The sequence below is a fragment of the Erythrolamprus reginae genome, chromosome Z, assembly GCF_031021105.1.
Source record: "Erythrolamprus reginae isolate rEryReg1 chromosome Z, rEryReg1.hap1, whole genome shotgun sequence".
Classification (NCBI taxonomy): domain Eukaryota; kingdom Metazoa; phylum Chordata; class Lepidosauria; order Squamata; family Dipsadidae; genus Erythrolamprus; species Erythrolamprus reginae.
Genome location: NC_091963.1, coordinates 125273090 through 125300183, shown reverse-complemented (window position 1 = coordinate 125300183; position 27094 = coordinate 125273090). Strand labels below are relative to the sequence as shown.

General features: G+C 41.3%; 1 protein-coding gene across 2 annotated transcripts in view; it reads left to right on the top strand.

Moving 5' to 3' along the window:
- NDRG2 (NDRG family member 2) overlaps positions 1-21055 on the top strand; it is a 63749-nt gene extending 42694 nt beyond the window's left edge. For both annotated transcript variants that reach the window (XM_070726954.1, XM_070726955.1), the window contains 9 exons: positions 2501-2587; positions 3977-4033; positions 5978-6081; positions 7918-7962; positions 11770-11821; positions 12920-12967; positions 13453-13488; positions 17453-17504; positions 19097-21055. In XM_070726954.1, coding sequence (XP_070583055.1) covers positions 2501-2587; positions 3977-4033; positions 5978-6081; positions 7918-7962; positions 11770-11821; positions 12920-12967; positions 13453-13488; positions 17453-17504; positions 19097-19257 — 642 coding nt within the window. In that variant the 3' untranslated portion in view covers positions 19258-21055. The remainder of the gene's footprint in view (positions 1-2500; positions 2588-3976; positions 4034-5977; positions 6082-7917; positions 7963-11769; positions 11822-12919; positions 12968-13452; positions 13489-17452; positions 17505-19096) is intronic.
- The last annotated feature ends 6039 nt before the right edge of the window (positions 21056-27094 follow it).

The window sequence follows — 27094 nt, the reverse complement described above, 5'->3', positions numbered from 1 at the left end:
TGACAATGTAACAAATCTAATATGTAAAAAACATCTAAAAACCCGTCATATAAAAATACAACATAAGCATACCATACATAAAACTATATAAGCCTGGGGAGATATCTCAATTCCCCCATGCCTGGCGATTTACGCAATTTACGAAAGACAAGGAGGGTGGGGACAGTTCTGATCTCTGGGGAGAGTTGAGGGCCAGGGCCGCCAGAGAGAAGCCTCTTCCCCTGGGGCCTACCAGACGACATTGTTTAGTCGACGGGACCCAGAGAAGGCCAACTCTGTGGGACCTTATTGGCTGCTGGGGTTCATGCGGCAGAAGACGGTTCCGGAGGTATTCTGGTCTGATGCCATGTAGGGCTTTATAGGTCATTACCAACACTATGAATAGCGACTGAAAACTGATCGGCAGCCAATACAGGCCACGGAGCGTTGGGGAGACGTGGGTGAATCTAGGTAACCCCACGATAGCTCTTGCGGCCGCATTCTGCACGATCTGAAGTTTCCGAACACTTTTCAAAGGTAGCCCCATGTAGAGAGCGTTGCAGTAGTCAAACCTCGAGGTGATGAGGGCATGAGGGACTGTGAGCAATGACTCCCTGCCAAATAGGACCGCAACTGGTGCACCAGACCAACCTGTGCAAATGCCCTCCTTGCCACAGCTGATAGATGATGTTCCAATATTAGCTGTGGATCGAGGAGGATGCCCAAGTTGTGGACCCTCTCCGAGGGGTCAGTAATTTGCCCCCAGAGTAATGGATGGAGAGATGGAATTGTCCTTGGGAGGCAAAACCCACCACCACTCCATCTTGTCAGGGTTGAGTTTGAGCTTGTTGACATCCATCCAGGCCCCAACAGCCTCCAAGCACCGGCACATCACTTTCACTGCTTCGCCGACTGGACATGGGGTGGAGATGTATAACTGGATATCATCAGCATACTGATGATACCTCACCCCATGCCCTTGGATGATCTCACCCAACGGTTTCATGTAGATATTAAATAGCAGGGGGAAGAGGACTGACCCCTGAGGCACCCCACAAGGGAAAGGCCTAGAGGTCAACCTCTGACCCCCCACTAACACTGACTGCAACCGACCGGAGAGGTAGGAGAACCACTGTAGAACAGTGCCTCCCACTCCCAAAACCTCCAGTTGGCACAGAAGGATACCATGATCGATGGTATCGAAAGCCGCTGAGAGGTCAAGGAGCACCAGGACAGAGGATAAACCCTTGGATAAAACCAGAGATCATCCATAAGTGTGACCAAAGCAGTTTCCATGCTCTAGCCGGGCCTGAATCCTGACTGTTGAGGGCCTAGATACTGCTGGAGCTGGATCAACACTACCTTCTCGACAACCTTCCCCATAAAGGGAAGGTTAGAGACTGGACGGTAATTATTAAGCATGGCTGGGTCCAGGGAAGGCTTCTTGAGGAGGGGGCACACAACTGCCTCCTTGTACGGAGCCAGGAAGGACCCCCTCCCCAAAGAAACGTTGACAGTCTCCTGGACCCAGCTCTGTGTCACCTCTCAGCTGGCCACAACCAACCAAGAGGGACAGTAAGCAGGTGGCAGAACACACAGATCCAATGGCCTTGTCCACTTCATCATGTGTCACCAAGTCAAGGGCAAGGATGGGCCCCAGTCACCTTGACTGACTCGTTGTCAGCCGACACTGCTGTCTAATCGGAGTCGAGGTCCACCCGGATCCGAGCGACTTTATCAGTGAAAAATAAGTTAAACTCCTCGGCACTGCTCTGCAAGGGCTCCCCAACTCCCCCCTGGTTAAGAAGGGAGCAGGTCACCCTAAACAGAGCGGCCGGGCAGGATTCTGCTGATGCAATCAAGGCGTCATGATACGTGCATCTTTCCGCCTTGAGCGCCACTTTGTAAGTCTTAATGTGAGCTCTGACAAGTGTTCGGTCGGATTTGGATTTACTCTTCCTCCATCCAATCCTCCCTTGGATTCAGTCTGGTCATTTCCTACAATAAACCAGCTTTAACCTTGGTATATGAAAAATGTATTTTACACCACTAGTCATTCTAGTGACTTTTCTTATATTATATCTTTTCCGTAATCAGTACATAAATCTCATGATGATAATTTAGTGATACTTAGTTCTTTGTTTTCTATTTTGTTGGATTGATATTTATTATATGTAACCAAGATCTAGCGGCCTTAATATTTTCTATAACTATGGTTAGTATATGGTATTAACTCAGGCCATTTGGTGAGCTTACAGTTCAACATAGATAGTGGATTTATTCAGTAATGAGGTTATGACTGTTATGTGAACACAAGTTGAAGTTTGGACATGGATACAAACTGTGTAAATTGAATGGTACAGCTCTTTCTATACCCTACTTCGACTGTGTATTTTGACCAGGTCTGAAAATATATATGAGGAATGTGATGAATTACCCTAAAGTATGCTTGAACTGTGTCATTGCAGTTAAAGTATCATAATGGTTATGGTTATTTTTATTTGCTCCTATTTTCCCACAGCTCTCCCATGCAGACACTGTAGAGGGGTTGGTTCTGATCAACATTGACCCCAATGCTAAGGGTTGGATGGATTGGGCTGCTCATAAGGTAAGACTGAGGAAGATGATCATAGCTGTGTCTCAACAAACTGCACACAGCTATGACCAGCAAGTAATTAAAATGACCATCAGTGTTTGATTTAAAGCAGTGAATGGCAACCTGTTACTCCCAAAATCTTTGCACTTTCTTGCAATTTTTCATTTATTCTCTAAAAGATTTAGTTATTTTGTCCAGAATCTGAAACACTTATATGTCTGTCTGTCGTACTTTTGATAATATTGTGAAATCAGAACAATATGTGAGCCATATATCTTCAACAGAAGATCAGCAATTGCTCCTGTGTATGTCTCACTTCACTGCTGAGATTTAGAGACTAAAAATAGTCTTCACATAGGGATATATTGATAGGTGGGGTGAAGACTTTAACATATTTCATCAAGTAATAGGAAGCTCCCAGCTCATTCAGTTTTTAAGTTAATCCATTTAAATGCTCAACTGTTACTCTCCACAACAGTTTCTTGATGATTTTAAATACATAGTTGATTTAAATGCATGCAAACAAAATTGGCACGTTTCTCATACACACTTCATTATTTCTTATATCTAAACATAAATCCATTTCCCCTCCAAAGAAGCCAATCATTTAACATCTAGGCAAATTAATCATACATTATTCTGATCTTGTTTTCCAACTGTTTGCAAAAAAAAAAAGATAGTACAGAATATCTAAAGGTCAACTTCTATGTTGCAGAGATTTCAAAAGTAATTCAAAGATACAATAGAATAAAGTTTGCTATATTTAAAAGTGCCTTTTTCTGTGGTACGTTGCATACCGGTATGATCGACCTTTAAATTTTTCTGGAAATAAGACGGGTGGCATATAAATTAAACAAAAAAGGCTTGAGCACTGTTCAAGTTGTAGTCAATAAGTCAATGACTCAATGACTCCAGTTTCAAAGACCTTCACCTGTTCCTGTTGTACAGGTAATCCTTGACTTAAAACAGTTCATTTAGTGACTGTTTGAATGAAGTTACAACAGCACTAAAATAATTGACTTCTGAGCACTTTCCATACTTGCTGCATGGTCACGTGGTCTACATTTAGATACTTGACAACTGACTCACATTTACGATGGTTGCTGTGTCCTGGAATCGTAATCCCCTTTTGCGATCTTCTGACAAGCAAAGTCAATGGGGAAACCAGATTCACTTAACAACTATTTTACTAATTTAACAACTGTAATGATTCACTTAACAAATGCAGCAAGAAAACTCGTAAAATGGGGCAAAACTCACCTAACAAATTTCTCACTCAGCAACATAAATTTTGGGCTCAGTTGTGGTCCTAAGTTGAGGACTGCCTATACAGATATCAGTTTTGCCCTTTCAGAGTAATGCTTGTTTGTTCTCTAATCATATTTTCTTTTTTTTCTTAAGCTTACTGGCCTCACCTCCTCCAGTTCTGAGATGATCCTAGGACATCTCTTCAGCCAGGTAAGCATGAATAGTAGGAGAAGGAAGAAATGATGGATGGTACATAAAGAAGCAGAATAAGATAGTTAGTCTCACTCCACTTCCCGCTCCCTGGTAATACTAGGACAGGCTTTTTAAGAAATGCATGTATTGAACCATATAATTTTACTTTAAAAATTAATATATAAGAGACTTTCTAATATAGCTATGCTAAGTAGTCATTTGAATGATTCTTGGAGAATAGCTGATATTATAGTGAAAGAAATAAAAAATAGGAAATGAAAATAATTCCTCTTTTTTGAAAGCAAGCTAGAACTACAGTGTTCCCTCGATTTTCGCGGGCTCGAAATTCGTGAAAAGTTTATACCACGGTTTTTCAAAAATATTAATTAAAAAATACTTCGCGGTTTTTTCCCCTATACCATGGTTTTTCCTGCCCGACCACATCATATGTCATCGCCAAACATTCGTCCACCTTTAATAAATATTTTTTGTAATAAACTTTAATAAATAAACATGGTGAGTAATAATCTAAATGGTTGCTAAGGGAATGGGAAATCGCAATTTAGGGGTTTAAAGTGTTAAGGGAAGGCTTGTGATACTGTCCATAGCCAAAAATAGTGTATTTACTTCCGCATCTCTACTTCGTGGAAATTCGACTTTCGCGGGCGGTCTCGGAACGCATTCCCCGTGAAAAGTGAGGGAACACTGTATTTACTTCACAATAGTGTTTTTCAATTGTGGCAAGATATGTGGACTTCAACTCCTGCTGCCTGGGAAATTCTGGGAGTTGAAATCTATACAACTTAAAAAATGCCAAAACTGGGAAACAATGCTTTAGAAATTTAGGGTTTTTTTCCTATTACAGGCGCCCCCAAAGGCGGGAAATTAGGGTGGGGGCTGATGGAGCTGAGCCCCATCCTGCCAGATAAGCTGCCCTGCAGGCTCCTCCGCCGCCTGGGTGCGTTGAGAGGAGGTCCGCCCGCTTCTTGGAAGCTGCTGCCGTGCTCCCCACCTCAACTGCCCGGCGGTGGGCGTTCTGGGCATTCTTCCCGGGGTCCCTGCCGGCACTGCCCCAGCAGCGGTGGCGGCTGTCCCTATGACTACCCAACAGTCATCAGCTGGAGGCCAGCGGCTCAGCCCCAGGGATGAGTGGGATGCTTGGCATCCAGCTGGCGGAGGAGCCCATGGGGCAGCTTCAATTATCCGGCGGGACAGGGCTCGGCTTCATCAGACCCCACCCTAATTTCCTACCTTCGGGGGCGCCTTTGGGAGGGCGCAGCGGTCGGCGAAGGTGCTCCGAGCAGAGGGCCATCAGCTGCAGAATTCCTGAACCACCATGGGAGACACCGGCAGCGAGCACAGCAAAGCCCCCAGCTTGCCGCCTCGTTCCCCCGGCTTCAAGTGGAGTGTACCAACACTCCTAGAATTAAAGGGGAGGGATCAGGAGGCTGGGGCAGAAGTGAAGCTTTTATTTAAAGAAGCAGGATGGCTTCTTTAAATAAATGTTTAACATTTATTTCAAAAATGTTATTTATTTATTTATTTAATTAATTTATTTATTTTTTGAAAACCCATGGTATAGACTTTTCACGAAAGTCAGACCCGCGAAAGTCAAGGGACCACTGTATTCTCATTTCTTATTCTGTTTGTAATATTTATCTTCAGGGGGAAATGACATTAATATGGAGTTATATGACTAATCATAATTACGGTTGGACTGAGAGAAAATGATAGAAGAAACCTGGGTCTATTCCAGTCCTTTAGAATCAGTTGGAGGTGCAGAAGTCAACAGGCATAAATTTTCTTAGCATCAAGGGTAGCAAATCCCTTGCCAAAGGAGATTGATGTTAAGCCACAAGCAACAGAGGCTGGTTCAAAACTTGGCAGCCCTAGATATTAGATAAATTTAATGAAGTAGAGATGAGATTAAGTTACAGACGTAACACTCCTCTTCTTCTACAGGAGGAACTTTCCAAGAGCACTGAGATGGTGCAACAACAGCGGGATATCCTGAGTCATGCTACAAATTTACCCAACATTCAACTCTACTGGAGTAGTTACAACAGGTTGTGGGGACAGGGAGGACTGGGCAAGGCTGAGTCCAGGTTAAGCTTTTAGCGGCTGCCAGAATAATCATACAGGTAGAAAATAAACTAGGACACAATAGAGAAAAAGATGTCTAAGCAAAAGAACACAGCCTAAATATAAATTTTTCGAACACTTTCCTCTTAACTTAGGAGGGTAGGCTTAGACCAATGCTTGAGAACAATGTACTTTTCACAGATACTTCAGCTACTCACAATCTACATCTAAAGTAGCTAATCGGAGATCTATAGGTTTTTGCATAGGCCTAAGAAAGCCTCCTACTTTAAATGAAGCTGAGCCTGAGTGGATTTCTCAATACTTATAAGATTCTATAATTATTTAATTAATTTACTTTTCCAGGTCTGTTTCAGGAGTCCCTTCATAATTTCCAGTTTAAGAATTGCCATTATAATAGCAATTTTTTATTTTTAAAGAAATACTAGATCCTGGAGATTTCAGCAATGTATCAAATCTACAGAGAGGGGTGGCATACAAATCTAAATGATAATAATAATAATAATAATAATAATAATAATAATAATAATAATAATGCCATAATGTAAATGACTTAAATATTTATATTTAACTTTGATCTTATAAGTCATCCCGTATAATAACATTTTAAAAATTGTAAACTTTGATCATTAATAATAACAATACAGAAGTGTTTTTCAAAGTGAGGCAATTCTATGATGTATCAACTTCAAGTCCCAGAAGCACCAGAGTGCTGACTAATGAGAGTTGAAATCTTCATATCATAAAGTTGCCAAGTTTTCAAAGAACACTGAAATAGATAGACCTGTTTTTTCCACATGAAACAAAAAGATTTAAAACACTATCAGGTTTGTGACACTAAAAACATTCACTCTGAAGGCTGGAGGTTTCATTTATCAAATTAGGTTAGGTTTTGAGTTCTTATGGTTGCAGTTATATAGAGAACTCCAATAAAACTATTAGAAATAATCAGGAAAAGAAGTAGAAAGCCAGATTATGAGTTATTTGGATGTGATCTTAGCAGATGACTTCAAAATGAACAGTGTGGCCAGACAGCTGTGAAGACAAATAAAATTCTGGGATACATCACTAGATAGATCAGCAGCAGGAAAAATAGGTTTTAATCCTGTTATTTAGGTCTTTAGTCAAACCACATTTGGAATAATATGTCCAGTTCTAGTGATCTCACTTTATGTATGTATGTATGTATGTATGTATGTATGTATGTATGTATGTATGTATGTATGTGTATGTATATTTTAATAAGATTGAGCAACTGCAGAAACGGGCAACAAAAATGACACAAGGTCTGAAGGACAAAATATATAAAGAAAGATTGGAAGAACTGAATATGTACAGCCTAGAGGACAGAAGGAAAGGGGTGACATGATTGAAACCTTTATTTAAAGGTTATCAATAAGGTTCTAGAAGGCAATATTTTCAATATTAAGCAAATATCAAGAATATAGGGGCATAACCTTAAACTGACAGGAGAAAACTTCAAAAATAATGTTAAAAGCATTACTTCAAAAAAAGTAATTACCAATGGAGGTAGTGGGTCAATCATCAGTGAGTGTAAACATACTTGGGATAAAAATAATAAATAATAATAATAATTTAAAAATAAATTATTTTAAAAGAAAACAAAATAATCAAATAACCTCAAAGCACAATTTGATGGACTACTAGATCTTTTTTTGCCATCAGTTTTTTATGTTTCCATATTTGTAGAGAAAATGGGAGAGAGGGACTGGGTGATAGGGGTAAAAAAGTTATCTTAAGGAGGTTGAAACAGTGATTTACAATTCCCCTTTTCTTCATAGCCGCAGAGATTTGTGCTTGGAACGTGGAGGGGATAACACATTCAAGTGAGTATCAACCATCTTAATAATAATTAATTAATAATAATTTATTTGATTTGTATGCCGCCCCTCTCCGAAGACTCGGGCTGGCTTACAACAACAATAATAACAGTATACAATGTAACAAATGTAATATTAAAAATTATCTAAAACCCATCATTTAAAAATCATACAACACAAGCATATCATACATAAACTATATAAGCCCGGGGGAGATGTCTCAATTCCCCCATGCCTGGCGAGATAGGTGGGTCTTGAGCAATTTACGAAAGGCAAGGAGGGTGGGGGCAGTTCTGATCTCTGGGGGGAGTTGATTCCAGAGGGCCGGGGCCGCCGCAGAGAAGTCTCTTCCCCTGAAGCTCGCCAGACGACATTGTTTAGTCAACAGGACCAGGAGAAGGCCAACTCTGTGGGACCTTATCGGGCACTGGAATTCGTGCGGCAGAAGACAATCCTGGAGATATTCTGGTCCGATGCCATGTAGGGCTTTATAGGTCATTACCAACAGTCTGAATTGTGACCGGAAACTGATCGAAAGCCAATGCAAGCCACGGTGTTGAAGAAACGTGGGCGAACTTAGGTAACCCCACAATGGCTCTCGCGGCTACATTCTGCGCAATCTGAAGTTTCCGAACACTTTTCAAAGGTAGCCCCATGTAGATAGCATTGCAGTAATCGAACCTCGAGGTGATGAGGGCGTGAGTGACTGTGAACAATGACTCCCTATCCAAATAGGGCCGCAACTGGTGCACCAGGCAAACCTGTGCAAACGCCCTCCACCCCACAGCCGAAAGATGATGTTCCAATGTTAGCTGTGGATCGAGGAGGACGCCCAAGTTGCGAACCTTCTCCGAGGGGTCAGCAATTCCCCCCTCCCCCAGGGGAATGGATGGACAGATGGAATTGTCCTTGGGAGGCAAAACCCACAGCCACTCCGTCTTGTCCGGGTTGAGTTTGAGCTTTTTGACACCCATCCAGACCCCAACAGCCTCCAGGCACCAGCACATCACTTTCACTGCTTCACTGACTGGACATGGGGTGGAGATGTATATCTTCTTACGATCATTTATTTGTTCTATGCATATACCATCTGAAGCTACCATTAAAATTTCTGCCAGACGTATAATTAACTTTGAATCTTTAAAGTTGATTTATTAAAAGTGAAAACTTAGCAAAGAGGTGGTGGTACATGCTGGTACTTTCCAGTTTGGTGTAATTTGGCATCAAAAATCATTGGATGAAAAGAAGTTGCTGGCTAATAAAAATATGGGCTGACCTGTCCTTATGGAATTTAATATCCTGCAAATGAATCTTCTCACATTATGGAAATGAAAATAATGCCAGAAAAAGGTGTGGTTTAAAGTATAAAAATCTGGCAACTCTTTATACAGATGTTTGATGTCTAAACACCTTTTAAAAAATGAAGCAGTGTCCCCCTTCCATCTGCTTTTCATTCTAATAAATTGCATTCTAATTGACTTATACATCTATTTTTCCTATCTTCTTTGCTCCTCATTCTGAAGTGTCAGGGACTAGCTTGCATGGTTAATTAATCCAAAATAAAATGTGTCACCATGTGAATAACTTTTAGAAGTGGCAAGAGGGAGACAGAAGTCACACTGCTAGCTCAAAGAGTGTGTTGAGGGACTAAAAAAAGACATGTCGTATGTTAGATCTAAATATAAGAACTGTGGCAGCTTCTTTTCCTTTTCCTGTTTAAAGGCTGGACTGAAAAATTACCATTCTTTGTCTGCTACTGATGTTTCTGCTGTTAAAATCCAAATATTCAATTCCCTTTTACTGTTCCTACCTGTCACCTACTAGCTTTCTGGATAATATAATGTCTGTATAGACAAAGAAATCCTCGGGGAGTGCTAAAGGAAAGAGCCATTTCATTTCCGTTTGTACAGCCCCAAAATCCAGAATTTATATAAACTCAGCAAGACATCTGTTCAGGTGTTCATGCCAGCTACTTTAGTAGAATGCAAAAGAGTTCTTTGATCCATGTGGGACTTGATTCTTCTGCCAAATTCAAGAGGGAGTAGGGCCTCCTGCTTCTATATTTTTGCTCTAAGGGAAAATTAATTTTGCTGCTCTTGTCTTATTATATGTAAGTCCTACACAGAAGAGGCCAAAAGTGGGGTAAGGCAGGAACAGCAAAATACAGTAACGTTTTTTCTCTCTGTCAAAGCAACCACAGAATATTCAGCAGCAAACCACTTCAATACACATAAACAAGCCTGGCTCATTTCTCTTTGAATGTGTTTGAAAGGGGGATTTCTAAACGGTGTCAATTTTTCAGAGGCACTCTCGTGCAAAGAAAAAGCATCTGACTAACATATGATTGATGTCCCTTCCAAAAATCTGCAACAATTCATGGGTGCATTTTTGGGGCCACACAAATTGGTTTAAAATTAAATTAAGAGAGGTTTAGGGGATTTTTTTCTGAGGGTTTTCCAATTGCAAGAGAAAGAACCAATCCTGAGAATATCTTGCTGCAACAGTGTCCCCATATCCTGTTTTCCCAGGTTTCAAGGGGAATGTTTATAGGATTGTGTCTGCCTTGAGAATTTGGGTTTACAGTAAAATTATCATTTGAAAGTTTGAGATTCTTGCAGCAACTGTTTTTTCATTTATGCTAAACTGGCTGTACTTACACTACAAATAGGCCCAAACTTATTTTCTTTCTTTCTTTCTTTCTTTCTTTCTTTCTTCCTTCCTTCCTTCCTTCCTTCCTTCCTTTCTTTCTTCCTTCCTTCCTTTCTTTCTTTCATTTATTTATTTGATTTATATGCCACCCCTCTTCAAGAACTTTACCTATTTATTTATGACTTTACTTATGACTTAATGTGGTTCATGAATCCAGATTTGGGGGTTTAAACCATAGTTAAGCAAATCAAGTGATTGCCTCAACATGGCCAAGTGAGGAGGAGGGGGGAGTCAAAGGCAGAGTCCAACAGAAAGGAATGGGAAAATACAAATACGTAGCGCACAAGGCACGCTTTTCTTCATTTCTTGTTTATCTCACCTTATCTTGCTTTATATTAACCACCGATGTTCCCCATGACTCTCAATTCTGGCACAAGAGAAATATTCATCACTAGAGATAAGGAGAAGTAAATAATGGGGGAGAAAATAATAGACCAGCCGACTGTTTTTGTGTGTTTGTGTGCAAAGGCAGAGAATTCTGCCTTCTTGTCTTTAGTACCTACTTTAATTCTTGCGCAGCAGCAGCCCTAATAATCTGAATGTAACTTCAGCAAGTCACCTTTAGGCCTTTACAATCCCTAGTTTCTGGCTGTGCTGACACAGCAGGTTTAACTAGGTTACTAGAAAGCAAACTGCAGGACCCATTGCCTTTGCTTTGAAATTTTAATTTAGCACAGTCTACCAACCTAGCTCTTTTCATTGGTTTCTGAAACAAGGTATTATGTGTTCTAAAAATGGTTAACTCTGTAACCAAGCACCTAGGAATGCTGTTTCTGTGACTTCAGTTTTTCTCTTCCTTAGCCTCTCCCATCATATTTTCCTCAATTAGCCCAACCTTCCTGGTGCTACTTTAAAATCTGTTGACCCCTAATTCCCACACACTTAGAAACAAAAAAATAAAAATAAAGTTTGTTCTTGGGGTTTTTTGTTTTCACATTTTGATTGCTTAGCTACATTTCCCCCACGTGATTAGCCTGGTTTTGCTCTTTTACATAACTTGGAGTCAGTCCCTCAATTTGTAGGTTCGAAACTGATTACTGCAAGTAATTTGGCCTCCAATTCTAACTTTCTACCATTTTCCTTTTTCTCCTGCCCTCTTGCCAGATGTCCTATCATGTTGGTGGTGGGAGATCAAGCTCCGCATGAAGATGCTGTTGTAAGTGATAAAGACTTTTTTTTTTAAAGCTTCACAAAAGGGTAGGTAGATTCTGATTACAGTGGTACTTCTACTTAAGAACTTAATTCATTCCGTGATCAGGTTCTTAAGTAGAAAAGTTTGTAAGTAGAAGGACTTTTTTCACATAGGAATCAATGTAAAAGCAAATAATGCGTGCAAACCCATTAGGAAAGAAATAAAAGCTCGAGGCTGCCTCCCATACCCTGCTCCAAACCCAGGTGGGCGAGAGGGGGGAACCTCCCGCTCCTTTGACCAAAAGGCTGCTGCTGCTGCTGCTGCTGCTGCTATCTGCTTCCTCTTCCTTCCCATGCTGAAGGGCTCCCCTCTCTTCTTGTTCACTCGCTTTGTAGCTGGCACCTTTCCTTCACTGTGGTGATTCCTCTGTTTGGCTGAAGCAGAGTTGATCCAGCTGGGGTGAAGCACCCCCTTTTGCCTTTTCACACCCAGACGCTCCGGGAGGCAACCTCACCCTGGATATATAGGAGGCAGCGCAAGAGAGTCACCACAGTGAAGTGGTTTATTCCCTCTCCAAGCGCCCAGAGAAAAGAAAATGCTCCGTTTACTCTGGGCTGCCCAGAGCGAAGGGAGTGTTTCTTTTATCTGGGCGCTGGCAGAGGTTTATTCCCTCTCCAAGTGCCCAGAGAAAGGAAAATGCTTCATTTGTTCTGGACTGCCAAAACCTCAAGCACCAATGAAAGGCTCCTCTGGCAGCCCAGAAAAGCCCGAGATGACCCGGATTAAAGAGGGTATGGCAGGAAACTGATCGGGCCTTTGTGCTGATCTCAAATTTCCTGGGAAATTTTTCCGAGCTTGGGTTCTTAAGTAGAAAATGGGTCTTAAGAAGAGGCAAAAAAAATCTTGAACACCCGGTTCTTATCTAGAAAAGTTCTTAAGTAGAGGTGTTCTTAAGTAGAGGTATCGCTGTATTTCCAGTCTCTTTTTTACTTACCTAGAAGCAAAAATGTGTTCTTGTGTTTATTATTATTATTTATTATTTATTATTATTATTTATTATTAAACACAATAAACCCTGTGTTTATTTTCGATTCAAGCTATCTATCATTTTTCTCTTTCCAGGTGGAATGCAATTCCAAACTGGATCCCACCCAGACTTCTTTCCTCAAGGTAGACTATGCATTTCAGATATATCCAAATACCAACTTGCAAAACTCTTTCCAGCATTACATCAAGCTAACCTGCAGAGTTCCTAACCTTGCAGTTATGTAGGGTGATAAAACTGTCGGAAAGGGGTGAAAGTTAGATCTGTTTCTGTTATCATTTTGCCTATGGTGCTTCTAACCTTGATCATGGTTTCATGTATTATCTTCCTATCATTTTTAAAAGGAAAAAGTAGTAATTTTCCATCTATTTTTGAGCTGCCGAAAGATGGGCATTCCCCATTTGACTGTGGCATCCAAGTTCATATATTGTTATCCTACAGGGGAGCTGCAAACCAAATCAACAATCTCATGTAAACATATCCTATCACACATTTTCCAAACATAGAATAGCTCCCAGACCTTTCAATTAGCACCAAATTGTCATGTTGGAAAAAGTTATCCTTTTTTAGGCAAGTGTGCTTATTTAGGTTATTCTTTCTTATATTGCAGATGGCTGATTCAGGAGGACAACCACAGCTGACACAAGTAAAATATACTAATAACCTGATACACAGATTCAGAAACAGAATTAATTTTGCATTTCAAAATATTTTTAAAAGCAGTGTTTTTTTCTTAATATATCATTTTGCCTTCTTTTTGAGTATTTCAAAACTTATAGTTTTTTAAAATATTTTTATTAAGTTATAGAGTATTATAAAATACAAAATAGAGCAGTGAGAGGGGAGAGGAAAGGGGAAAGAGAAGCGATGAAAGATGGGGGGAGGAGAAGCATTGACTTCTTACCTTCTCTGTTAAAGTAAAATAAGACATCAAATCACAGGGGATTTTTGCTTTTCCCTAATATAATGGTACAGTAATACCTCATGATATGAACTTAATTGGTGCAAGGAGGAGGTTCGTAAGACGAAAGGTTCGTAAGACGAAACATTGTTTCCCATAGGAAACAATGTAAAGTCAATTAATCCGTGCAACCCAAAAAACCCCCGCAAAAAAACGGCTTTCGGCGACTGCTGGGAAGCCATGCAGCTGTTTTAAAAGGTGACAGCCGGCCTGGGGGGTTTCCCAGCACCCCCCCGAACTCAGGGTTCGGGGGGGTGCTGGCAAGCCCCCCAGGCCGGCTGCGACCTTTTAAAACAGCCGCGTGGCTTCCCAGCTGTCTCCCGAAGCCGAACGCGGAAGTTCGGCTTTGGCGTTCGGCTTCGGGAGACAGCTGGGAAACCGCGCGGCTGTTTTAAAAGGTGACAGCCGGCCTGGGGGGCTTCCCAGCACCCCCCCGAACCCCGAACCCGGCTGTCACCTTTTAAAACAGGGGGGTGCTGGGAAGCCCCCCAGGCCGGCTGTCACCTTTTAAAACAGCCGCGCGGCTTCCCAGCTGTCTCCCGAAGCCGAACGCCAAAGCCGAACTTCCGCGTTCGGCTTCGGGAGACAGCTGGGAAGCCGCACGGCTGTTTTAAAAGGTCGCAGCCGGCCTGGGGGGCTTCCCAGCACCCCCCCGAACCCGGGTTCGGGGGGGTGCTGCGAAGCTCCGCGCGGCTGTTTTAAAAGGTCGCAGCCGGCCTGGGGGGCTTCCCAGCAACCTCCCGAACCGAACCCGGGGTTCAGAAAAATTTTGCCTCTTCTTACAAACTTTGTTCGAGTTACGAACCGGCGTTCGGGAGGCTTCTGGGAAGCCCCGCCGCCCGGCTGTCACCTTTTAAAACAGCCGCGCGGCTTCCCAGCAGTCTCCGAACGCCGGTTCGTAACTCGAAAAAAGTTCGTAAGAAGAGGCAAAATTTTTCTGAACCCCGGGTTCGTATCACGAGTTGTTCGTAAGATGAGGGGTTCGTATCTTGAGGTACCACTGTACGAACAAGACATTTCTATAAAGATCTATCAATCTAATCTGTAAAACCCAAAATCAGAGTTTCATTCTTTTCCATATCAAGCAAATTTCAGAAGCGATTTCCATATGGAAACAAACGTACTTAGGTTCTTTTCTTTAATCAAAATAGTCAGTTTTGCCATTTCAGCCAACTCCATCAAAACTTAAGTTTCAATGTGTTTTCATCTTTCATATGTTTACATATGATTACAGACTTGTAATATATTCAGTCAATACTGTTTTCCATATACCATAGACCAGTGATGGCGAACCTTTTTTCCCCTGGATGTTGAAAGTGTATGTGTGTATGTACTGCCACATGTGCGCAGGGGCCCCAAACATAATGCAATGCCCCTCCCACACATTCCACACGCGACTCACCACGCAAGCAAAAGCAAACACCACCACCAACCCAGTCTGGCCTCCCATCCCCAAACAGAGCTGGGAAGGGGGAAAGCCTCCTTCCCCAACAGAAGTGGGAGAGGGCAGGGTTGTGCTACTGCCCTGATGGGGGGGAATGCAGTGGGGTAGTGAAAATGGAGCTCCACTCCAGAGCACCCAATTTGCACTGAAAGATGTTGAAAGAAAATGCAGGGCATCCTGCATAAGCCATGCCCACAGTGTGGTGGTAAAAAATTTGTAGCCCTTCACTGGGAGAGGGAACTTCTTTCCCCAAACAGAGCTGGGAAGGAGAAAAAGACTATTTTCCCAAATGGAGCTGGGAAGGGGGGAATAATTATTATTATTATTATTATTATTATTATTATTATTATTATTTCGATTTGTATGCCACCCCTCTCCGCAGACTCGGGGCGGCTCACAACAATAATAAAGAACAATGTACAGTACCAATCTAATAGTTAAAAATATCTAAAAACCCATAATTTAAAAAACATACACACAGCATACTATGCTTAAATTATATAGGCCTGGGGGAGATGTCTCAGTTCCCCCATGCCTGATGGCAGAGGTGAGTTTTAAGGACTTTACGAAAGGCAAGGAGGGTGGGAGCAATCCTAATCTCCAGGGGGAGATGGTTCCAGAGGGTCGGGGCCGCCACAGAGAAGGCTCTTCCTCTGGGTCAACAGGACCCGGAAAAGGCCAACTCTGTGGGACCTAACTGGTCGCTGGGATTCATGCGGCAAAAGGCGGTCCCGGAGATATTCTGGTCCGATGCAATGAAGGTATCTTTCTCCAAATGGAGCTGAGTTGTGGGGGGAGCCTCCCATCCCCAAACAGAGCTGGGAAGGGGGGAAAGCCTTGAGTGCCCAAACAGCACTAGGGCGGAATCTCCAGAGATCTAGGAAGGCCACAGAAAGTGATGAGAAAGTATGAGCTTGTCTCACCCAAAGATCAGCTTACTGGCGGAAGGCGCTTTCACATGCACAGTGGAGCTGTGCTGGTCAATGGCTTGCATGCCTGCAGAGAGGGCTCCACATGCCACAGGTTCCCCATCATGGCCTTAGACTATCTGCAAAAATCAACAAACCAAAATCCATTGGCGATCTGTACACAAAAAATTGAATTAAAGTGTGATTGTTATCAATGCAGAAACATTGAATTATAAATTAATCCAAAGGGCTAGATAATACAGTGCAGTAGGCTGAAATATAGCTGGCTCAATCTTATTTTACTTTGCAATTCAGTAAAGCTTATAATACCTTTTCTGAGAAACTGGAAGAAATTGTAGGTACTTGCTAAGATATTGTACATACACACACCATAAAATCTGATTAAACAAGGTGTTCATTTTTGGTTAGGGAAAAAACGTCTCCTTCTCTGCTCTACTCCACCTAGAGAAATCATGCAAACATATGTCTGCAGAAGGAAAAGGGCCCTGTTGAAAGGAGGAAGTAGACAAGAAATCTCTAGGCATTTCTTTAAAAGTACTGTGCACCAGGTTGAAAACATCAGGCATTCCCACATAAGCAACATTGGAGTTCCGAGCTGATTCATTTCTAATGAAGTTCTGCAATATTAGTTGAAACCACTATGAAGCTACTGGCTGTATTTATCTACTAAGAGGACACTTGCTTTGCACTCTTTCCCTTGGATCTTGAGTTTCAGATCTTTTATGAGAAGGGTGAGCTGGATAGCTTTGCAGCTATTCCTCAAAAGTCCAGTTTTAAAAAGCAGAAGAGAAGTCTAGAATTTGACAGTTTCTTCTAATATTCAGCACTGAATTAGCCCTCATTTAAAGCTCCAGGATGCTAGATTTGTTTTTATTTTTGTTCTTTTGTGGAAAGTGATTTTTGTAGCTGTAGAATCTACATGGCATGAGTTTCACTTCTCATTCTTGGCATTTCAAATCAACGAAGGTAAAATAAAAAATAGAAAAATCACAGACTACCTTCCAACATTTTTGAGAGTTTGGGGAGTGGAGTGGAATTATTGCAATAGATCCTCTCCCATAGTGTGAGGAAATCAGAATTTGTTTTAATGAATTTTATAAAGATTTGAAGGGGTTCCATGTCAGATGTTTTTCTATATTTTCACAAATATAGTCAGTGAGCAGTAATCTAGAAGCAAGGAAACAAGTAATTGAAGCTTTATGGTTTTCTACCCTACCGTCTCTTTCTATGTATACATTTTTAAAATGTTTTTCTTTGCTCTTTTTCTATCATTCAGCCTGGAAAACTGACAGAGGCATTCAAGTACTTTGTGCAAGGAATGGGTTATAGTAAGTATTAGATCTGAGAATCTTTGCTCACCCCAAAGCAGAGACATTCTTGACAAGGTCCTTTTGTACCCAACTGTAGATTGCATTCACAAAGTACACTTAGTCATAGTTTATTTAGATGTAGTTTAATAAATAAAAGTGTTAATTAGCTTACATAACATCTGAGGTTATAAACAATGTTGGCTGAGATTACAAACTAAACTAGGGGGAAAAAGATGTCACTTGGGACACCACATGGACCCACCATAATTCTACTACTTGATTCATGGAGCTACCAATTTCTTGGCTGGTCCTTGCACCCAAAATGATGCTTCTAGATAATTGGAATTGCTTAGAAGTTCTCATTTTCTTTGAATCCTGCTCCACTTCCTCCCTCCCCACTTGTACATCCTTCTCTCAATGGCTATTTAGAGTTCAGTTACAGCAACCTATCAGCTCAGCCCTTTAACAACAGCCATTGTGGAACATTGATTCCAAGTACATTCATTCTTGATCAGTTTAGCCTAAGAATATCCTTTCCTATTTCTCCTCAGTCCCTTATGTACTGGACAAGAAATTGAGTCAGGGGTCAGGTACCTTCTGTGGTATTTCTCCCTCATCTCCCGTAATTCTCTCCTCCAACATGTCTTCTCACCTTTCCTCTGGTTATTTCACTCCCCAACGCACAACCTCCCCTTTCCACTAGAGAACACTGAGTTGTTTGCTGTGGTAGTAGGAAAGCAGAAGCAGGTGTTGTTTTGTTTAGATTTCTATTGTGTGCCCAAATGGGGATGGTTTTTGGCACGCTATTGCAGAAGGATTGGTAGCAATCCTGCACTGTGGTTTGGTTTCAAAATTAGGCCACTCACTTGATTAACCTTTTTATGCCAGTGTACTAATTGTCTGCAAATGATCTGTTGCACTCTTGTTAAATATTGGGGAAGGTAGGGGCTGATGGTATGCAACTTCATTGTTTGGCCCCAAAGCCAGAAGGCCAAGATGGGGATAAGTGCCAACTGTGAAGAAAAGAATGTGCAGGATGTCAATAGAAAATATTTGAAAATAACAAGGTGTATATGCTTTCTATCCTACATTAGAAATGTTCTCTTTGATTTTTCTCTTGTACCAGATAGGTTTTTCTTGAGAGGTGCTTTCCTTTCTAGGTTCTAAGCAGCCCTCAGTTCCCCTAACTTGTTGTCTAGATTTTAGAGAGCATCCAATGTGCTAGAAATTGAATTGGGTGAATTTTAGACCAAGGGTCCCCAACTCCCAGGACAGTGTAAAAGGCCACGGCATATTCAGAACCAGGCCACACAAGTGGCAGGTGAAGCTCCATGTATGTTACCGATGGGCTGGAGCTGCGTGCCTGCTTACCACTGATACAGAACCATCTTTTTCTTCTCCCTCATTGGGCAACATCGGAATGGTTGGGGACCACTGGTTTAGACCTTTCCCTGATTGTGGCTGGTATCTTTCTTGCTATGCTCACTCCTTTTCACACAAGTGCCACTTGCTCCATCATTGGTTGAATTCAAAGTAAGGTCTTGATAATTGCCTTTTATAATATATTTATCTAACTTTGCTTCCTTCTCATTTTTTTTCTTTCTCCACAGTGGCCTCGTCCTGCATGACGCGCCTCTCTCGCTCCCGCACCGCTTCTCTGTCCAGCGCCACCTCGGGGGACGGGAATCGCTCCCGGTCTCGCACCCTGTCCCAGAGCAGCGAAGCAGGAGCCCCACAGCCACCTGCCCCCACCATGGAGGTGTCCTGCTGAGCTCCGAGCCAGGGGATGAGACCGCCTCCCACCTCTGAACAGGACTCCTTCTGCTATCCCACAATGCACTCCGGCCACTGGGCCTGGTGATGATCTCCCCTAACGGTACTAAAAGTCCAAGGAGGCCCAGATGGGATGCAACTTTACTCTTTTTAAAACAAACATTAACTCCCCCAACCTTTAAATCCAGCACATCATACCCACCTTCCTTACCAACCCTGCCTTCCTTTCTCCCGTAACTTAAAGCTAGTGTTGTCAGCCTTTGGTATCTATAGTGATCCTCAGTACCTAGGGAGGTATGGATGGAAGACTACACGTTTTCTAAATTATCAGATAATCAATATCTCCTCTGATGTTTCCCTTTGCCCTTCAATTCTCTTGCACATGTAGATTCCTTGATATAGGAGATCTGGATTATCATTGGGCTTTGTTTTCCCCACCCCCTGTATAATCATAACTAACATTTGTTCCTCCCCCCTAAATCTTGAATGATATATTCTTGGAGTAGCCAGATGGCATCTCATTGCCTTGCAAGCTCTCTTTTGTCCCCTCTGGAGTGTACATAGGAGGAAAATAAAAATAAAAAGCAGGACCTCACATGTGAGACGCACAGGTCCCAGTAAGGACTTGACTTGCTACTGTCATGCTAACCTAATGCTCCCCAACAGGAGTTGCTTTTCCTCCACCCAACTCATTTCTACCCTTGTACTTGTCTGGCTTGGTCTCATCTCTCCTGATTCCATTCAACTAAATGGTATTTGAGGTTCTGGTTCCTTCCAGAGGCTTAGATGTGTTTTTGTTTTCATTGATTTCATTTCATTTTAAAATAAAACTAGATTCTTCATTCCCCTCCTCTCCTCTATGATCTCTCTTGGCTTTTATTTTTATAGCTTTCCCTCCTCCTGTGCATATACTCTTCCCTGGTCAAAGGCTACATTTCCTCTTCTTTGTCTTCCTTCCCTTCCATTTTCATAGATGGTAGCTGCTTTGTGGTGTGCATGCACAGTTCCTGCTAAGACAGCAACTGTTTTCTGCAATTGGGGCATTGGGAGTCTGGGCAAGATTGAAATGGGGGGCATTGGGGAGGGTGGGATTGTTCCTTTTAGGAAATGCTGGGGGCAGCGGGAAGCTTGAGACAGATTGCACTGTTGCAGCTGTGCCAGGCACCAATGAAAATAGCCAATGTGTTTGTGGTTTTACATAAGGTGATGAAAGGAGACTCCAACTGTCATTGGCTATGATTTTTTTTCTTTGCATCAAGCATTGATTTAGTGGGTTCTGGATGTTGGCTTTGAGCAGGGCTTCTGTAGTGCCGCGGAGGAGGAACTCCTGTAATCAGATTCTGACTGTATCAGTTCTTTTGAATGTTACCAGCTGTATTAAAGACCTAAATGCTTAGATGATGTTTGCCATGTTGATCTCACAAAATAAGGAATGCATGATGTTTTAAGGGGTCAAACTTCTAACTTTGGACCAGCTGTTGAAGGTGGGGGTATCAGTATGTACGGTTTTGAATGATATAGTCTTGAATAGGGCCATAAGGCCTCCAATGGAACCAGAAAGGTGTTGGTCCAACTAGAAGATATCTTACTTATTCCCTAACCTGAATAGGAACTGGGAGTTAATTGCTCAGTTGCCTATAAAAAGGGGCATTGTTTGAAAAAAGGACTCCAGCTGGAGTTTTAACTCCCACGTGTAATGGGATCCTTGTATTTGAGAATGTGTGGGCTCTGCTTTATTTTTCCCAGAGCAGTCAATGGTGAATCCCTACTCTTAACAATAAAAATCTCTAGAGGAATCAGTTTTTGCTTCTTTTTTTATGACAGATGTATAGTCCAGGTATACCAGGCCATTACAGCTTCTGTTCAATAGGGAAGATCACCAAAGACTGCTATAAAAATATCAATGAAAGAAGGCTGGATATCAATGAAAGAAGGCTGGATATGAGATCAGCATTGAGTAAGCAATATAAGAGAATGTAAGTAGTTCAGGATTGAACTGTGGAGTCCTTGATACTCTCTGCATTGTAATCATTTTGCTACCTGACTAGGGTAACAAAACAAGTTCAGAGAGCAGCAGACTCCATAACAATCAGTATTTCAGGAATGGATATTTCAGCTGCTTCCCAATAACCAAGATTTAGCCTCCTCAATGAACTCTGACACCAAAATGGGACCATAAGAAACAAGAAGGAATCACTGTGGCAAGAATAGGAAAATATTTTTATTGATTGGGGAGGCAGCTTCTGCCCCTCTCCAAAAACACCCCTCTGTCCTAAGCAGAATTGGGGCTGCTTAGTTTACTGAAAGATGTCCAGCAGAAAAGAGAAGCAAAGAATGGAGTTCCTTACAGATTAAAACGTGTTTATATATTTAGTAATCCATATTTGGTTGTGTTCATGAGATACATTAAACTATAAATAAAGATTTACAAATCATAGTGATTACAGTCACCCATCACCTCAAGTCAAAACCAGACAAATCACATAACATGTGAATCTCATATGGCCATGGAGCTGTTAGGAAAAGTTGGCTAACCTTTTCTTGCAGGTCCCAATAGTAATGTATATGATAGTTACAGGATATTCACATACAAGTTTAATAATGTATGCAAAGTATGGAAAAGTACATGCTATCTTCTTACTGCTGATGAGCTGAGGCTGAAAGGTATTCTCATGCTTATAGATACCCAGTAAATTGGCAGCAAAGATGAGTGTTGAACTGCCCTAATCACGACGTTCTAACAGAGGCAGCTTCCCTAACTTTTTGCTCCAGCAATCTTGGCTCCAAGATTCTGCAATAAAAATAATAAATCCTGTGGCAGAGGGCCAAATCTAAAATTAATTGCTGCTTGCTACCATTTAGAATTTCCATTTCACTTCACAACCTACTCTGAAAGATTTGCAAAACATGTTCCAAGAGGCTGTTCTCGTGGAGAGGTCTGTATTTACTATCTGTATCAAAGCAACTTCCTTTCTTAGTTCACAATTGCTACTGGCCTTCTGAGTCAGCCACCAGGTTGTCTGTCTCTCTGAATGATTATCCAAATGTATCAGGGGAGGCTACAGACCACTTGTCTTATGCATATGTTCATTTTGTTTTATAGCCCAGGACATAATGCTCTGGATATTTAATGGCTTCTGGTAATTTTTTTACTGTTCTCTCAACCTTCCTCATGTGGTTATTAGCAATGAAATGGAAGAGAGTACAGTATGAAAGCTACTTTCATTCTTTCACACACACACCCAAAAAAAAATTAATAGCAGCTTCAAATGAAGCACTTTTGGTTCTAGGTCAAGAAAGATACATGTAGTCCTTGACTCACAATCACAACTGGAATCAGAATTTCCATTGCTAAGCAAGGCAATTGCTAAATGAATCACATCCAATTTATGACTTTTCCCCCATGGTTATTAAGTGAATCACTGCAGTTGTTAACTGAATCATTAAGCGATTCCAGCTTCCCCCATTGATTCTGCTCATTGGAATGGTGAAAATGGCAGTTGCGACCCTGGGACATTGCAACTGTGTAAATGCATGCCAGTTGCCAGAATGTTGATCACACGACTATGGGGATGTTGCGACAGACGTGAGGGCAAGGACTTCAGTGTCATTGTAACTTTGAACAGTCCACCAAACAAATGATTGTTAAGTTGAGGACTACCTGTATTATAATAAGAGGGATAAAAAAGACCAGTTGCCTGATTTTCACATCAGTCTTGGTAGGTAGCTGGCTGAGGACGACCCCCCCCCCCCATTTGAAATGTGATGGTCCAATCAGATTAGACCCAAGCAACACTCAGGACTACATGTATACCATTTCAACCTGCAAAAGAAAGTTCAAGGTTACCCAAGGCATTTTTTGCTTCAAAATACAAAATCCAGGTAAAAATCATTGATTCCAGATTCTGAAGTTGACTGAATAAGCAGTTGAGAACAACAGAGTGTCTGCTCATACTCCTGGAAAGAACAGCTTAATTTCAGGGATGCAGCAAAGGCAATGTTCCCTCAACAGGCACAAACACAGCTGTTGTTGCCATATACGCACATATATTGCTGCTACCTCCCTTCTCCCCTCCATCCCATGAGCCAGAATCAATGGTCTGTGTAAAATGGGGTCAGCCCTGGATTTCATTTTTAAAAGAACTGGAAAAAGAGAAAACGCTCAAGAAACAAAACCCAGCCTTCTCCCACATTTAAAAAAAAAGTTCCTTCAAGTGACAAACATGGACACAAAGAAATTGGTTAATTTATTACAGTTGTTTTTAACAGATTTTTAATTTATTATTGATGATTACAGATTTTTTTAAAAAGAAAAAGGAATGAAATGGTACCACTGTGCAATGCGTCAAACGATTTCTTGCTAACTTTGTAGCATAACACACACACACACCCCGGAAAATCTCTCACCCAGGAAAGAGGTTTTTCAATCCTGTAAAGACAAGGCTGTTTTCTACCCGAACTTTCTGTCCAGTAAAATTTGACCTTTTCTCCAACGCCAGAAGTGTAAATCTTCCCTCCCCTCCTTTCTGCCAGCAAATAGCCCCAAGATCAAAACAGCTCGCTCGTTGCCAAGTTCTTTCCCTCCTTTCCCGCCAAGGAGAACCAAAGCCTCTTATTGTCAATTCTCGGAGAACAAAAAGAATATCAATCTTTACGAAACCGACGAGTTCTCAGCCTGCAAAAGATCTCGGTCGGGCTCCAGCCCACGTGACCGCGCCCGATATTTTCACTCCAAACTGAATTTGGGTCTGGTCTCCCAATTCCTCAAGAGGGCTGGAAGGCTCTTTTGTTTAAAAAAGGCAACGGCATGGAGATTGCTATGCAACAGCAGCACCTCAGGCAGAAACCCTGCAGTTCACGGGGAAGAGGGAGGGGGGAGGGAGGAGTGGTCAAAGGGGTCCCCTTGGAGGCGCGCGCGCTAGAAAATAGCATTGTATCTCCGGTACATATGCCGGATCCAAGCCGACTTGGATTTGCCATTTCATGGCACCCATTTTGAGAGGTTTAAAAGGGGGAGCGGATAAATTCACAGGGACAGTAAGGACCATTATGCTTGCAACAGTTTGTTTACTGGCCATTTGAAGTTACAAGGGCATCAGAGGAAAATGATTTAGCACCATGTTTTGCAGTTGTGATGGTTGCAGTGTCCCCGGGGTCACGTGACCAATTTTTGTAAACCTGTCAAGCAAAAAGTCAATACGGAAGCCAAATTCACTTAACGACCTTGTTACTAATTTAGCCACTATAGTGATTCCCTTAACTAATGTGGCAAGAAAAATAGTAAAATGGGACAAATCTCTCACTTAACAACATAAATTCTGGCCTCAATTGTGGTCATAGGCTGAGGACCACTTGTAGTTCGGATGGCTGTTTTCTACTTCCTGACCCATAGAAGCTGTGCCTTAAATACAAGGCAGGAGATTTATTAATTAATTTATTTTATTTTCCTACCTTATGGAGTCTGCGGAGAGGGGCGGCATACAAATCTAATAAATTATTATTATTAATTATTATTATTTCCTGGATGCATCTGATGTGACACAAAATGGTGGTCTAAATGCCACATTGGCTTAATGGAAGGAAATCTTAGCATGTTACATAATAATGTAACACATTATGTTACATTATCTTATAACTATATAATATAAAGAATAGCATCCCCATTAAAATTACAATTAAACAAACCTCTCCTTTCTAAGCTATTTCCTTGCAAGATTCCTCAATATTTTCAACAGTGACAGGTTGGGATACATTCAGGGATTGAAAATAGCCCATATTGCAATGTTTTATGACATATTATGCCATAAACTTCTATGATAATTTTATGTTATAAATGTTTTCTATGTTTGCCAAATTTCGATTTCACAGAAGTCTGGGTCCTGGATTTTTTTTAAAAAAACAAAACATTTTTTTCTATATACTTTGTGGAAATGTACAGTCTTTACATGTAACTGTAACTGCAACTGGGCATACACTTCTAATGCAAAAACCTAAGTTTGCCATTATGTCTTTTTAAGAAAACTGGCAGAATTAATCATATTAAGCAAGATGCATACTTAGTGTATGCATCTTAGTGTATTAGATGCATACTTAGGTGCATACTTAGTGTATTCCTTGACATATTTAACCATAGGATATGAATAGACCTGAGTAGATCAGGTTCTCTTAACCTATCAAACTATATCAAGGTTTTCATAACCTATTAAGCAGCTTCCCTATAACGAAAGAGGGCATCCCACAATAAATTACTCCTCTTAATTGCTCCAACACAACCTAAATCTTTTTAAATTTCAGGCTGGGGAACTAAGGCCAACTTTCCATTTCTTCTCTTTAATTCATTCTGTCTTTTACATGAAACCTCGGAAGCTATCAAAAGCCCACCACTTTCACCCAAAGCCCCCTACTCTGAAGGATAATCACATCTAGGGTACAGCCTCAAAGCTGCAAGATCAATGACAGCTTTGGGGAGAGCAAGATTTCTCTCTATTAGTAGTCTGCATCCCCAGTTAGGGTGTCCAGATTGCCGTCTATGGAATATGACTGGAATCAGTGCAAGCAGGTTGCCAATTTCCCTCACCATAATTGAGGGAATCCTGTTTTATTTGTGGTCCTTCAAGTCAGTATGAGTTATGACTACAAGACATTATAGAACTAAAAAGGATCTCCAACTGGAAGGCTATAATGAAGTTTTCAACCCATGCTGCTAGACCTCACCCTTTTTGTTTTTTTTCAGAGAAAGGCAGGGAAATCATGTAAAGCATGGATTGACGATCTTTCTCACCCCCTTAAAAATGGCTTAGTTCTAAATCACATAGTTTGGGGGGGGGGGCACGGTAAGATGAAACAGTCAGTGCCTAATTACTTCTCCCTTGGCCAAGTCAGGTTTATTTTCACATTCAAGTTTTGTTTGCTTGGGCTTTCTCACCACCTCAAATTTGGTCCAGTTGTTTTGTTTTTTAAAGAGTTTCTCTGCTGACAAAGAGTGTCCCAATTCCTTTACATAATTTCCTTCCAATGTTCCCTTGGGTTGCAAAGAATATAAAGCAAGCATAGTCCTTTTTGACCATTCACTCAGCACCATCTGGTGGCCAGTTCTATATAGGACATTGAAAGAGTAACAATGGCATAAACTTCTTTCTCTGCTTCACCTTTCGATCCTGTTTTAGGTATTTCCAAGTTTCTCTGAACAAAGAAGCATTTTGAAGCTTGGTCTTGAAAATCCAGAAGATTGTCTTTTTTATACATAAGTTTTTATTGATTTTTTTGTTATAATAACACATACACACTATATATAGCACAGTGCTCAGTGATCTGCACTCCCACCATCCAACAACATTCAAACTCCTCCATCAAAATGAGGGTGCACCTTATTTATAACATTTTAAACTAAGAACATTACAGTATTTACATATAAATAGAGTGATTCCAATTTATTCTTATACCTTGTTCTCAAATTCTACTCTTGTCCCATCGTCTCATCAGTTCCTGCAATTTATTTTCATTAATCATATTCATCTTTATATCCATAATTTCAATCTGAATGTGTCCCACCATGTACAGGTACCAATTTTGTATTGTCCATTTTGTTGCATCCTTCCAGCCTAAAACTACTACCGCTTGGAAATTAATAGGATGTTAAATACAAAATGGGTGATTACAAAGGAAATGTCAGTATTAGTAAAAAGGACCGATATCAGAGTATTTAAAGAAATTAGGGAATAAGCTAAATCCAGAAGATTGTCATACCATTCCAAAGGGGCCTGGTTACACTCTATACCTATTTATTTATCAAATGTGTACACTGTCCATCTAACCTAAGGGACTCCCTACTAGTA